Raw genomic sequence first — 16,375 nt, 5'->3', positions numbered from 1 at the left:
TTAAAAGTAAAATTCAATTTAAAGATTATGTGCAGGACAAAGATATTTATTTCATAGATCAGATAGATCATGTAAAAAGGTGGAAAAATGGCAAGTTTTTGAAACTGATCACAAGTAAATCTAAAGTAATTTCAATTAGAGGAAAAAAACATTGAAAAGAAAATATTATCTAATATTTACTGAAGCCATTATTTCACATTTTGATTTGGTGAATGTACTTATATCTATTACTGAGTAGGTACAAAACATTTTCAGCTGGCTTTTATTGAATGAGCTTTTTCACTTTGAACACTGCAATGCTGAAATATTGATTTTTAAAAAAGAATTCAATAGTTCCAAATGAGTGATATTGGGATTGTTGCAGAATTAATATTAGATTAGTATATATATGATTATGAACCACTTGGTTTAAGGTAAACAGATTATTTTCCTATTTTACATTGTAACTTAATCCAGTTTTTCTTAGTTCTTTATTTCATTTAAAAGTGCTTGCATATAGTGATATTTCATGCAGCCACTCCACCCATCTATATTTTCTCTCTACTACTAATATTTAAGTTCCCAACTTGCACATAGTACACTAAGGAAGTTAAAAAAGAAACATTCCTCTAATACTGAGGACTCCCATTTTCAAAATTATAAGAATGTCGTTTCACTCAAATAGTTGTTTATATAAATGTTCAGTGAATCCTTATTTTTGCATTTTGTATGTAGGCAATGATGAATCATAATTTTGAAGTATGATTAACTCAAGAGTTAAAATTTCTGTTTTTTGAAACTAAAGACTCTGATATCAAAATCACATATTCCTGGCCCCATCCCAGAACTAATGAATTTTTAGTGAATTTTTAGCAGAATTTTTAGTGAATTAAGCTTAACCCTTAATTGATATCTCAGTTTGATGTCTCAACAGTTACTTTTAAGCACTATCCCTCCATTTTGGGGTAGGCTTGCAGGCATGTGCTCAGATTTTTAACTTAGAAAGCAAGCTAACCCATGATCCCATGCCAAAAGCATGACTCAGTCAGGTATAGCTAAGCCACACCATAATTATAATTTCAAAACTAATGAAAGGAAAAAAAGGTGTAAAATACAAATAGCTGCCTGTGTTAGTTTGGTATTATTTTACATAATTTTTTTGAATCTCTCTCTGTCTCTCTCTTTTTTTTTTGGCAGAGTCTCACTTTGTCACTCAGGGGCTGGTATGCAGTGGCATGACCTCAGCTCACTGCACCCTCGACCTCCCGGATTCAAGCGATCTTCCTACATTAACCTCAAAAGTAGTTGGGAGTACAGGCAGGCACCACCATGCCCAGCTAATTTTTGTATTTTTAGTAGAGTCAGGATTTCACCATGTTGCCCAGGCTGGTCTCGAACTCCTTGCCTCAAGTAATCTGTCCACTGCAGCCTCCCAAAGTGTTAGGATTACAGGTGTGAGCCATTGCACTTGGCCTTTTTTTTTGAATCTCAAAAGAATTTTTTTTTTTCCGATTGCAAAAGTGATATAATTACACTGGAAAAATGGAAAAGTATAAAAATATAACAGAGCAAACAATAATACCTATACTTTGCCACCCTGAGATAATTACTCTTAATTATTTTTTCAATATATATTTCATGTTTTTTCATGTGTATTTTTCTAAATATATCATATTTGAGATTAATCATTTTTAAAAGGTTTGTGAAGTAAAAGCCATTAGGGTCAGGAAGTGAGCTAGTTGATATTAAATTGGTGAGATCTTGGATGCACTATGTTATAAATTTTACAATGGTCTGGTCAAATCTCTGGAGTGGCTTTTTGTCCAGATCACTTGAAAACTAGTGTGGAAGGTAACATATGTTTAAATGTGCTCTATTTTAGTTAAATAATTCTGCTTTTTCAAGGTCGTGCATCTCAACTGTTGCAAATTATATTAGGCGAAAAATTGGTTCCTAGCCCAGATAAACAGTTTTTTTGAGGAAAAAATATACAAACAGAATGAATTATTTTATGGCTTTTAGATTAACAAATGATCAATGTTCAAGGCATTTTAAAGTCTTTTGAAAATAAATGAGAGAAAAAATAATTTAGGATCTTCCCCTACCTACACCCAAGAACAACCTTGGAAATCTTTCTTAATCTAGTTACATACAGAACTAAAATGTATTTTGTTTTATTAAATGCATCACATATAATTAATCCATGAACTAATGTATATAGCAGTACTCTTCTTCAGTTTTATTCAAATTTCCATTTCTATTCCCTCAAATTGTCTCTTTTTAAAAATGTCTGCCGTTTTTTAATGGCTGAAGCAAATGTTTTGAAATTTTCTGGGAAAAAATACTTAAAATGACATAAATTAAACTTTATTCTTGGATTTTCTTCCATCTCATTGAGAGCAATAATGCTTTTCCAATTGCAATTTCAATAGAAGATACTTTCTGTCTCTCCTTCCTTTTAATATTAACACTCTCATCATTATTCCGAATCAAATTATAAGATTATTTTCTCATCATCACTACATCCTGTCATGATCTCTGTCTCCTGGACTGTTTTGATCTGCATTGTAACCTGTTGGGAGATTGATCCCCACCTCAAAGTAAAAGCATACTTGGCAAAAATATAATTTTTTGTGCTATCTGACTTGCATTCAGTCTTTTGACTTTTGTTGATAAACTCTTTGATATCACAAGGTTTCTTTTTTTAACTTCTAGCAATCTAATTTATATCTGACCCCACTGCTAAAACTATTCTTCCTAAGGCTCTTAATGGCCCAATGGCCTCCTCCATGCCCACCATGACCATCTCAAGCTTCATATTTTTATTTTCTTATTTGACCTTTGATCAATCACTTTTTAGTGAAATTCTCTCCACTTATTTTCTGTGAGATATTAATTCCTAGTTTTCTTTCACCATTTCTGAGTACTCTTCCTGTATGTTCCTAACTTTGGCTGTGCTCTCTCACTGTGTCTAGTCCTCCCTGAGAGAACAGGGTAAGGGGAATCTGCTTTGGGGTCGTACTTGAGCTCAATTCCTGGCGCAACCCTTTACCGGATGGATGTCCTTAGGAAAGTCACAACCTCTGGGCTCCATTTATTTATTTTAAACATAAAATAACACCGCCAAAGATAGGCAGTCCAGGGCTTGCATGGCTATATTACAGAAATTGAGATATCCAGGCAACTTTTGACTCTAGGCTGTTTCATCCGTAAGGTCTTCATGATCCTGAATGGATCCAGGAGCTTAATTTATCTCCATTTTCCTGTAGAGGAAATAACAATAATATTTACCTTGGTATTTAGTGTAAGAAATTTTTTAAAGTGTGTTATTCACCACAACACCTAACACTGACTGGACCCTGAATAAATGTTAGCTATTTTCACTAGTGTGATGATGATTTGCCGTTGACTAATTAATGATGGCAGGTAGCATATTTTAACGTCTAATTATTAATAAATCACGTTGTAAAGATACTTGTACATATTTATAACCCAGTAGATTGGCTTCCTTAATGTTATTAATTACCACACTCCTTTCTACTCTCACTATTTCCAATTTAAAACAACAACAAAAAAAATATGTTACTGGCAATGAAACTGGTGCTACCATTCTTGTAGATAATGTCCATGACCTCGAGTGACATATTCTTGGTTTTAATGTGTATTTTATGACACAACAGCAGTGACAGTACACCTGTGAGATAATTTCCAGTGAAGCTCTCGAGCTCTGAAAAGTGGCCAAGTAGAAATCTAATATGTCCACACAATAACCTAGCACAGCACCTGCATCATATTTAATGATGAATAAATATCTGTTGAATAAATGAATGAAGGAATGATGTAGGAAACTCCAACTATATCAAATCAAAATCTTTAACAGTTATTCCTTCAACCAATATTTATTAAGCACCTACTATGTGTCAAGCAGTGTGTTAGAATCAGGTAATACCAAAGTGAACATAACAATATACCTGTCCTCATGATATGTACATTCTAGTGAGCAAAGATGGGCAAAAATCAAATGGGAAAGTATATAATACATCAGCTGTGATAAGTGCAATGGGCAACAACAGATCAGAGTAAGGGCAAAGGGCACTTGGAAAATGCTTGTATTGTGTATCAGCTATTTTATAACAAGTCACCTCAAATTTTAGTGGCTTAAGACAACAACCATTATTATTTGATTTAAATGTTATGGCGTAGTTATTAGGTTGAGCTCAGCCAGTTAGTTTCATCTGGTATAATTAAAGAGGCTGCAATCTGGAAGTTTAACTTGGGGCTGTATAATCGCGTATGACCTCACTAACATGTCTAGTGGCTGCTGCCAGTCCCTCATCCTCAGTAGGATTAGCCTGAGCTACCTCACATAATAGTAGCACTTCAAGATGATAAGAGTGGACACCGTTAAGACCTCTTGAGGCTTAGGCTAACAAGTCACACCATTTCCACTGCCTTCTTTTGATCAATTCAAGTCGCCATACATATATCCAGATTCAGAGGAGGAGGTAATAGACTCCATCTCTTGATGGGAAGCGTTAAACATAATTTGTAGCCATTTTTTACCTACTACAGATGGGAAGTTACTGATGGATAGTCAGTGATAACATCTCTGATAGGATGACATAAAAGCAGAAGCCTACATAATGTGAGAGAACAGGTAATGTGAATATTTTTGAAGAGTGCATTGTGGGCCAAGGGAATAGCTAGCATAAAATGCCAAGAAAGGCCAATAAGGAGCTCAGAGCAGTTGGAAGTGGTGGGCAAATATACGTGTGTTAGGAGATGAATGTGGGAAGCCAATGAGAGACCAGATAGTATAGACCATTATACTTGTAGACCATTATAAGGACCATTATAAGTAGACCTTTGTCTTTTACTCTGAGTGAGATCAGAAAAACCATTGATAGTTTTCAAAGGAGTGACATGATTTTTAGTGGAGTTTACATATTTGTCAACAGGATCTCTCTGGATTTTTATTGAAGTTAAACTGGAGGGTAAATGGCAAGAAATGCAATGAAGAGATTATCCCAGGCAAGAGATGATGGTGGCTTGAAATAGAAGGGTAGAACTGACAACATTTTCTGGAATAATTTGTAGAACTAATTAGGCAGAAAACATATTATTAGATTGTGTATAGTCATCTCTCAGCTTCTCTAGGAAACTAACTACATTTTCTTCATGTGTCTTCTACTTCATCTGGTATTTGAAAAGCACCCACTAAATACATATTGACTGGTTAGTAAAGATTCAAGCCTCACTGTTGAATTGAACATAATCACCACAGATGCTGAAATCCTACAGAGTTCATCATTAAATGATGTTTGAAAACTGTAGCAAGTAGAAGACCCTATTAAGAGCTATGGATACTCTTTCAGATTACATGTCTGCTATATGCTAAAGGACTGCAAATGAATTACAACAAAAATAGTCTGTCTAGATCAAACTCAGTATTAAAAGTTATCCATTAAAAGGTAGAAGATCATTACATGGGCTGGGTGCGGTGGCTCACACCTGTAATCCCAACACTGTGGGAGGCCAAGGCGGGTGGATCACCTGAGGTCAGGAGTTTGATACCAGGCTGGACAACATGGTGAAACCCCGTCTCTACTAAAAATACAAAAAATGAGCCAGGTGCAGTTGCAAGTGCCTGTAATCCCAGCTACTCGGGAGGCTGAGGCAGGAGAATTGCTTGAACCCAGGAGGCAGAGGTTGCACTGAGTCAAGATCGCACCACTGCATTCCAGCCTGGACAACAGAGCAAGACTCCATCTCAAAGAAAAAAGAAAAAAATCATTACATGAACTGAACATTTATTATTAAGACTAGTAAGTGAGAAACAGTGTCAGGGATTCAAAGTCGATATAATGTAGTTCTCAAAAGCACTAGTATTCTTGTATGGCATGTAGAGTGTTAATTTTATAAATGAAAGAAAGCAAAGTGAAAGTATCAACTAATATTATGGTGTTGAATAGAAAGCATTAACAGGTATAGAGGAGCATGGGGGAAGATCTAAGTTTAGAGAATTCCTGGAACTAGCTAATTTTTAGATAACAAATTAGAACCTTGGTGTTATGGTATGAAGGAACTGCTGTTAACTCCAGGCCCAGCACCGTGGATGACAGCTGTCCTTTCTGGTGATGGGAAAGTACCTGCTTCTAAATCTTATCCAAGTGAATGAAGTGCATATATATGTTTTATGTTGGTATTACTCTTTTTATCATAAAATATGTGTTTACAATATTAGATCTTTAAATCTTCTTATAATTTCATAGGACATGTTCAGTACATTCTGTTTTAAAACAGATTACAATAAAAGTTTAGCATTAAAATTTACCTGGAAATGAAAAGCCCAGCTTTACTTCTCACTCTGTGACTTAAAACAAGTTTCTAAATTCACTACACTTCACTTTCTTTAAACTATAAAACTAAGTGTTTGGAAAAGATCAGTGGTTCTCAACCCTGACTGCACACTAAAATCATCTGAAGGGCATTTAAAAAAGTAATATCCCAAGTCCTGTCATAGAGTTTAATTTTCAGTGCTTTTCAGGTAATTTTAATGTACATTAAGTGTTGAAAATCAATGGGCTAGATGATCACTAAGGTTACTTCTAGTAAAACTTTCTAATTTTATGATTCATCATATTTTGACATAGTAACAGCTGCTGGAAAAACAATGTTCTCAATATTTGCAATGTCTTTTAAAGTAGAAATTAACGTTGAAGAGTGTTCTTGCTCAAAATTGAGAACATTTTCACATCTAAACTCCTTCTATATTATGACAATAATTTATAAAAATCCTTCTATATTATGAGAATAATTTATACCAAAAGCCATATATACGTCATCATTTGGGTAAGGCATACACACCAAAAGTAATACAGATTTACCTAAATTTTAGAAATTAACTATTATTATGATTTGGAAAGCAATTACTTTCTGTCAGTACACATACAATGTGAGGGTAGTGTAGTTAGAAATTCTGTGTAAATTTAAAAAAATGCTGCTATAGCTATTTTGATTTTGAATAAATGTACTCCTAATATCCCAAGAGTTAATAAAATTCCTAAAGTGTATAACTTATTCATAATAAATAATTTACATACTGATTTATTATGAAGAGAATAAACAGTTTTATAGAGGATTGAAGTGGAATATCTAGTTTTATTGGTGTTTGGAAAGATCAAAAGTATGATTTCTTGAAACAGTTTTGAAATGTGTCACTATGAATTTTTGCTATCAGTCTTTTTACTAAATAGCTTTTCATTGGAGTAAGCTGATAACTTTTCCCTTTAATTTTAAATGCCAGAAAATATAAACACATGTTTTAAAACTTCATGAAACCAAAAACTCAATCAAATACTCAGATCCAAAAAGAAACCATGTAGACTCCTAGGAAACTGGGGAACGGCATCAAGTAAATATTAAGCTAGAAAGTAATAGACTTTGTGTCCTGTATTTTCACATCATTCTGTGTTTTTGGATATGTACTTTTGAATACTTGGGACAGGAAGGCTCCTTCTGTTAGCCAGGCTAATATGGAGAAGAAGAAGAGGTACAGATGACAGCTAACAGCTAACATGGGTGAATGTAGGTGTAGCAAACAAAGAATAGGTTGTATGGAATTTCTGCAAACATAGTTACATTTGAAAACCATTTGGGGAAAAAATGACTTAATGCTCAGATAGGACACTATGAAAAGTAAATATGTTATTTTCAGTATGATGTACATGGCTGCATCATCATTCTGTGTTTGCTTCTGGTATCATCAGTTATTCTTATATCTTTAATTTTCATGTATATTTCACTTTTTGTTTACCCTATTGAAAACAAACTAGACTCCATAATTAAGAATAATGCACAGATATACATTGATTATAGCATGCAAAATTGTGATATTGGAAGAATAATGTGACTGCTGGAATACTTCACATGTTCAGAAATCTTGCTCTGTGTAGAATGGAGAAGTTGTTTTGCTTCATTTTTGCTCTGCCACATATCAATTTGCTTTACAAGGCCTCCCTGAAATCAATCAGACGTGTACCATGCTTTCAAAGAATTTTTTACAGTAGGAATAAGCTATGAAAAGTTTGAAAACACAAACAACACAAACTATAGAGTTTGTAATAGTAGTTATATGTATGCTAGTGAGTTAAAAAAACTAACTCATGAGTTTTATGTGATTTAAAAATACCAAGAGCTTTAATGAAACTATAAATTTTATCATCAGAATGATATCACACATCTTACTTATCTCTTGGGAGTGATGAAATGCAGAACTTGGTGGTTACCCATCCCCCTCCTCACCTCTCAAGGTTTTCTCTCCTACTTACCTGCTCCAGATTCTGCTCTTCTTGTAGCAGATGCAGTATTGTGTTTTATATATCTTCTTTTAAATTTGGTAAAGCACATTAAACTGTACTCACTCACTCAGATGCTATTGTACGTTAGTTTAATCAGACAAAGTCAATGAAGAGAATATAGTTCTAAAGAATGATGAGGACAGAGGTGATGTAGCCTAGAGAAAGTGTGCATGAAAAGGGCCCCAGTGCGAGTAGAAGCATTTCATGCTTGGAATGAGTGAAGGACTAAAACGTGAACATCAGAGTTACTTACTTCGCAGTTTTGCCTGGGGCTGGGCCAGGTCAGCAGTGCAATCATTGTACAAAGTAAAGTAAATGGACTCACATTTCTAAACATGTCATATAAAATTTACATGATCTTCAGAATCTAGCAACATGATATTGAATATAGACTTCATATGTAACAGTCAAAGTTTGGTGATGCTAACATCATCTTGAGTAATGAAGTCTGATTACATGGATATAAGTATATAACTTCGTCTCATAAGAGATTTTATTTACAGAAAGATTTTTCTTGTTAAGATATTGAATTGATTTATTGGGCATAGCTGCATAATTGAAAAGTGTAAGTACTGGACTCCACTTGAAAGCATAGATACTGCATTAAAGTAAAGCTGCCATCCAGTATGAATAATGCAGATGTTATGTTTTAAAACATGTCAGATTTTCTTAAGTGTATCTTTCTTCTTTAAATTTTGATCAGCTGAGATAAATGCTTTTCATTTGGCCTTAACTGATCGTCACAAGAAGATAAGAGACAGAGAACTAATGAAGTAAATTGATGTGCTTCTACAGTTAGGGAGAATTGGAGTCTAATACCGTTGCAGTTGATAATATAACTGCTTTTTTAAAAAATTGGCATGGTTGCATGACATTATGAGAAAGAAAAGAGACCTAACACATTCAAAAATGGCCAGTACTTAGAAGTATTGGGGTAAAGTTAGGTAGAATTTTTATCTAACTCTCTTCAAATACAGTGCATTTTCTTCTTCGAGAAAGTTGTAATTTAGAGTATATTAAGTCATAAATATTAATGATATCAAATCATGAATATTAAAAATATATTGCTGGTAGATACCAAAAAAGGATAGTGTGAATTATATTCTGTAGCTCAACTTGGGAGTTCAACTGTTACAGAGAAACCTGTCTCATTGAAATCTCTCTGAAATTGCATGCATATTTAACCCAATAGCTTCAGGCATTTAGAGATGGAGGAAGCAAAATCAAAAGCACCATATCAAAATTAACATCAAGCCATGTGTTTTTCTCTTAGAGTTTTGAAGTAATTTTTAACACAGATAGTAACTTGGTTTGAAATTTAAACACACACACGTACAGGTTTGCTAACTGGAGAATTTCCATGCCTGTAGGAGGGGAGGTGACAATTGGTGCATTCAGTACAGAACACGTGTAATGATAATAAAGTTGATTGGTTGAGCTCCATAGCATTTTTTTTTCTTTTTCTCTCTTCCTGTAGTGTAGTTCAGCTGGGGGTGGAAGGGTTCTCCTCCATCCCCCCCCGCCACGAACAAGACGTAGGTTGATACCATTTTTATTGTTCTGCTGGGGTGGGAAATAAACCATATGCTTTAGCATTTTAAATGGCTACACCAAAGAGAAAATTGAACCAGGCTCTCTTCCCCACTCCTACTGGACTTTGGGGTGGGGTTATTCCTCTAAATGTTCTAGTGGACTTGGGGTTAGCTTAATGCTTCTGCCCCAGGGCAAAGAAGCAGTTGAGGGAAAGAAATGTCAAGGACGTCAGAGGCGAGCTGGACTGAGTGAAGTGTGGAGTAGGAAGCTTATGTCTGAAACCCACCCCTCCCCTGGATACCAGGCAAAGGCAATGAGAGTCGGAACCAGCTGATGCCGCTGCTGCTGCTTCCCGTTTCCAGGGTGAAATTTTCACAGCAGCTATTCTAAAAGGAGGAAAAATCCCTAACCAGCAGCGGAGAAGATCCTATCACCCAATCCAAGCTATGTAATCTTTTAGTCAGGCTTTTCAAAGAAATCCGCATTTTAAAAGCCAGCATTTATGGTCCAAAATATGGGACGGGAATCAGAGCTGGTAGAAAAATGTGAAAAGCCTCTTTACACCCTGAGTATTTGAAACAATCCGATGAGCATAGGAAGTGGCTGCCAACGCTCTGGCGGCTGCTCCTGCTGCCGCCGCTGCCACTGCCGCTGCTGTTCCTCGCATAGGGCTGGACAGAGCTAGTCTCGGTTTCAGCACCTCCGGCGCTGGACAGCTCTCTGCACGCCGCACCGCCGCCTGCTTGCTTTTTCCCACTCTCGCTTTGCATTACTGGAGATGCATCTAAATTACATCCTGTTCAACGACAAGTAGATTTTTTTTTTCCTGTACAGGAATTACAGTAGACGATTCTCTCAAACTGCATTTTCTTCTTTACGGATTTGGCTATCAGGCGTATTTATCCCGATTTCCTCCCCCCTCACTCCCCTTTGCAGGAACGAGTCTTTGGGAACGTGGTCCACCCAGGGATGTAAAACTGTGCTTACCGATGCATCCCATACGAAATGCTTATGTGATCGTCTCTCTACCTTCGCCATTTTGGCTCAGCAACCTAGAGAAATAGTAAGTAACAAAGGGAAAACACGGCTTTAATGCAAAGGCAGGGACATTGTGGCTAGTGTTTCTCCAGGGAACTGCATTTTAAATGGGGAAATGGAAAATGTTGCAGGGTGGCAAAATTGGGTTCGTCTCCTCCTTAGCTACAGTAGCTTGGTGGAATGAATTCTAGTTGGTATTCTATAACTAAATTCTACTCAATTTTATGTCTTCTAACTTGAAATTTCTGCAGTGTAGTTTCAAGGATGAAGTCCAATCATATTACTAATATGCTGCAAACTTTCAACTAAAAATAATTGTCAACTTAACCTTTATTTTAAAGCTGGAAAGATGTTCTGGGGAATTTGTGAAGGTATTGTTAGTAGTAGAATGAAGACCCCAGACACTATAGTGAAACACATTGCATATCTGCATTGAATATTTTCAGTACAGGTTTTCTGGAAGTGTCCTTGGATGTAAATATAAATAAATAAATATGTTAATCAAATGAAGTTTTTATGAAAGCATGGCTGTCAGGAACTGTAAAATTATTCCTGAATAGTATATAGTTTTTCAAAAATAGTTTCTGAAAGAGACAGCTGTACATAACTGTCTGAAAGAAAAATAATATTCTCATCAATTGTATTTTGAGGAAATATAACTCAGAATGAATGCTGAACAACCATTATTCAGGTAAATGTGATATTCTGCCTACATTTGGCCTAAATAAGCATCACTCTTCTTACTAATTTTGATGACAAAAAACTAATATAATTTGATGTGCATATTTGAGGTTTTAGAACACACTTAAAGTGTATTCCTTCAAACTCCCAGTGTTAACAATATGAAAACCAACAAATTTAATTAATTAATGTCATGTAAGTGTCCAAGGAAAGAAACCTTCCAGATCAGTGAATGCATGTAATCTTTATATATGTTTTAAAAGATAGAAAGCTTATTTTTCAAGGTCATGCATTTAGGGACTGATACTGGCATTGTCATAATTATCTCCACATATTTTATTCATCGAAAAAAATCACAAAATATACTTGAAGGTTTTAAGTTTGACGTTTGATTTTATTCTATATCCTCAGAAGCCAAGCAAGTACAATTAAATGTGAGAATACTTGACTTAGAATAAAGTTGTCAAAAAGTCAGAAAGTTTGAAAAATCTTCAATATAGGTAACATAATGAGTTGTAAATAGTAGCATCTAGATAAATTTTACCAAGAATCATATTGTGAAATGACTAACCTGCAGTTAGTTAAAGAAAAATGAGTGATGCTTCAAATTTTAGCTACAGAAAATTTAACACGTGAATGTTGACCAAGTTGTAGTTTTAGGTCTTGATTTTTGAAAGTTATAAGGATGTAATATTCCATAATCCACCATTTAAAACTCTAATGACTTTATTACTTCACAGTGAGAGAGAGGGGGAAGCTGGAATTAGTATTTTTAGAGGTTGAGAATGAGAGAACAGAGTGGATTCATGGGTAACTATCTGGTAACTATAACAACAATATAGGCTATTTTTGAGTGATAGGTTAGCTTTGCTGAGTCTAGAAGTTATTTTAATTTATTAAAAACCAATTTGTTTCTTTTTTGTTTTGTTTAATTCACAGATCATGGAATCCTCTGGCACACCTTCAGTTACCCTAATAGTAGGCAGTGGTCTTTCTTGCTTGGCCTTGATTACCCTAGCAGTTGTCTATGCAGCATTATGGAGGTAAGTAATCAATTGATAGACTTGAAATGCAATGCTTAGTTGTTCATAGTTAAATCAAGGAATGTGATAATTATTATATGTCTCCTGTCTTCTTAATTTACTGAAAGCAGTATTTTTACAACAGAGTTATAACTGATGTGATTGAGCTATAATAAATAAATTGTGTTTACCTAATTTTCCTATATATTTGCCTGAGTTGAGAAAATAAACAGTACACACATAAACTTTTACTCTCATTTCAAATGTTAGTAGCCTTCAACAAGTTGCTTACCCCAAGCATAGTACTCTTACACCACAAGTTCAATCTATATGTGATTTCAATTTATCCCAATTGCTATGGAGGCTGTGAGTCTAACTGGTACAGTCAAATTAATTTATCTGTTATAAAAATATGATCTCAAGTTCTTAAGTTTCAAACACATGCTTTCAGTATGTCCCAGACAACTAGTGAACTCTTCTATGATATTAAAGCACTAACATAATGCCAATATATTTCAGAAAACGCCTGTTGGTTGAATGTGTCCAAGAAGTCAGACTTTGACAAATTGATTAAAAGAAGTCATAAAAATACGTAAACAAGGGGAAGTTATTGAAAAATTTTGTTCTACAATAGTTTAAATCACATCTACTGATATATGAAAGCCTAGTATTTTTAAAGACTTGTTTTTGATTGTGTTACTAAGAATTAGACCTGTGAAGTTTATCATCTACTCACATATTGATAAAATACATAGCCATATGGCCAAATTACTGGATTTTTCTAGTGGATTTTTAAATTTTTAAATGTTAAACATTTTTAATATCTATTTTTATTATTGAGAAATAATCTAAATATTTTTAACTATATTAGTATATAGAAAATTACCTAATATTTTCAGAATGTTTGTAATATTAGAATTGCAAAAGTAGATGTTTCTGCCTCAGAAATCTTAATCTTTATTCACTTAAGATAAAAAACGTTCAGTTGAAAAATGAATTACAATTTTATTTAAAAAGACCACTTCGTTCTTTTAAGAAAATGTTTTGTTCTTCATTATAATTTTTACTCTTTTGAGAGCAAGAATTGTCACAGATATTTAAATTGTCAAAGTTATGAAGAGTTTTTATGCTTCATACGAAAGTAAAAATTATGTATCTCTTGACTCATTAGCACTGGTACATGATAGAAATCCTTCCTTCCAGTGAAGGAATTATCTAGTAGTGAAACACTGACAAAGTGGGACAATCTGATAAAATATGTCCAGCTCTAGGAAATGAAATAAATGCTTAGTTTAAGTATGACATTGTAGGCAGCAGAATCTTGGGTTCAGGGCTCACTCAAGCAGACATTGTCTCAGTAATGCAAAAGCAAGAAGGATAAACATTGAAAAGTAGACAACTTCTTCTACCACAATTGTTTAAATAACAGTTGTTCAAAAACGAGGCAGCATTTAAAGACTAGGAATTTGGTAATCACAATAGTAACATAATTCGTGCTCACTGAAGCATTTAGAACTAAATTCCTTTTATCAGCATTTAGGGTTCAGGCACCAATTCCACCTTCTCTTAATCCCTTAATACATATCACTAACACTAGCATGTACGTTGTCAGGATAGGTGAAGTGTACATTTAATCAAGGAAACGTACAATTAATTAGTCCATAATAAAGTTTTCTTTAATGCAGAAAGTTCAAGAAAGTCACTACTACAATAATTTTCTAAGAATTACCAAAACAATTCAAAGGATCTATTAACACTTGAGATGAACTTGAGAATTACAGAAGAGAGTACCAAGAAACAACACAAATCTAAATCCCTAAAAGTTAGTAGTCATCAACTCATTCTCTACAAATAGAATTGAAATAGTATTAGTAGTTTGAAAGAAGTGACAAGACTCCATGAATTATTAAGTGAATCTTGATAACATGATGAATTAAATGCAGTTTATAAGCGCCTACAGAAACACCAGTAGAAACTTTGAGAACTGAAATGTAAAACCCCACACAATTGTGAAGTATTATCCTTGCTTACTAGAAGGATGCCATTATACATGTGGGGTATATATTGCGTACTGTATAATATTACTGTATGCTAATAAGCATGTTAGGTTCCTACCACCTTTTATTCTAAGTAAAAAGTTTAGAAATTTTGATTTCTAATGAGTTGTGATGTGTACAAACATCTCAAGTATTTTATACATAACAGGCTGTTTTTAAATTTGTTGGTGTTGCATGTAGTTCATCAGAAATGTTCACCAAAAATTTAATACATTAGGTTATATTCTCTTCACCTATAGATAAGTTTGGCAGAGTTACATTTTTACACGAAAAAATAATGAAGCATGTCCTTGTCATCACTGTATTAACATAAAGCATTCTTAAATTTTGTGTAAAAAATCTAACATGGTAAAGAAATTTGTGAAAATTGAGACATTTCATAGCAATTATGAAGGCAACAATAGGGCTCAGTTTTGATAAAAATAGAAACATATGGGCTGGGCGCGGTGGCTCACGCCTGTAATCCCAGGACTTTGGGAGGCCGAGGTGGGCGGATCACGAGGTCAGGAGATCGAGACCATCTTGGCTAACACAGTGAAACCCCGTCTCTACTAAAAATACAAAAAATTAGCCGGGCGAGGTGGCGGGCGTCTGTAGTCCCAGCTACTCAGGAGGCTGAGGCAGGAGAATGGCGTGAACCCCGGGGGCGGAGCCTGCAGTGAGCCGAGATTGCGCCACTGCACTCCAGCCTGGGCGACAGCGAGACTCCGTCTCAAAAAAAAAAAAAAAAAAAGAAACATATAAAAACTTCAGACTAGTCAATTCTGGATATTTCATTATCATATTTTTGTCTATTTACAGAACAAAAAGTTTCACTAAAACCCTTTTCATAATGTCATCTGTGTGTTTGTGCTTCCATGGAAGCCATTAACATCAAAGGGTTAATTTTATGAAGCCCCTTAACTTTTTATATTATATTCCTCACCCACAAAAAAGAGACAACTGAATAGTTGACGATGTCTTCAGCATCTCAGTGTGTGGTTTATTGTTTGCTATTGATGATACAGGAACAAGGTTCAGCAACCCTGAGGCCATTTTGTGTTAAGATTTCATCTAAGTTAGTCCCATTTGAGTTTGTTTTGTGACCAAAGGGAATTTCTTTTTATATTACAAAAACTCCTTTGTGTATTTTATTGTTATTCTTACTTTTGTATTCTTTTTGGAAATGTGTGATAAAATGTGGGGGTTCTACCTTGATGGTCCTCAAAGACAGGGAGAGAGACAGACAGACAGACAGAGAGAGAAGTTTGATAGATTTTTACCTCCCAGAGTGCCTCCAGATCATTGGCACTCCTGTCTAATGCTGCATAGAAAAGGTCATGCCTGCTGTGGAATGTGATTCCATGTTATAATACAAATTGAACAGGCCTAAACACACAGCAAATACAACAGTGTCTTTTTGATACCGTCACTCAGTGATTTACCACAGAATACAGTGAAGCAAAATAGCTGTTACTCTTTCAGGGTAAACAGCTGGTAGAACACTTGATTCTGAGCAGTTTTCTCTATGGCTTACATTCTTGGTGCACTTAACAACTATATAACAGACTGTATATAAACACTTCTTCATAAGGGTAAAATATGGCAGATGTCAAGTGATTTTCCAGCCTAATAGTGAATTATCATTTGTGGATTGGATTTATTTTTAGAAATAAAGATTCATTTTTTTGAACAGTTATTCAGGAAAAATATAAAGAGTAACAGC

At 34.7% G+C, this 16,375-nt stretch overlaps 1 protein-coding gene across 3 annotated transcripts in view; it reads left to right on the top strand.

Annotated features, from left to right (window-relative positions):
• The window catches only part of ADGRB3 (adhesion G protein-coupled receptor B3), a 753,297-nt gene that overhangs the window by 582,145 nt on the left and 154,777 nt on the right, over nt 1–16,375 (top strand). For all 3 annotated transcript variants that reach the window (XM_003271086.3, XM_003271085.3, XM_030809408.1), the window contains 2 exons: nt 10,809–10,935; nt 12,531–12,634. In XM_003271086.3, the coding sequence (XP_003271134.1) occupies nt 10,809–10,935; nt 12,531–12,634 (231 nt within the window). The remainder of the gene's footprint in view (nt 1–10,808; nt 10,936–12,530; nt 12,635–16,375) is intronic.

The sequence above is a fragment of the Nomascus leucogenys genome, chromosome 3, assembly GCF_006542625.1.
Source record: "Nomascus leucogenys isolate Asia chromosome 3, Asia_NLE_v1, whole genome shotgun sequence".
NCBI lineage: Eukaryota > Metazoa > Chordata > Mammalia > Primates > Hylobatidae > Nomascus > Nomascus leucogenys.
The sequence above is the reverse complement of the archived record's forward strand: the minus strand, read 5'-3'. Positions and strand labels throughout refer to the sequence as shown.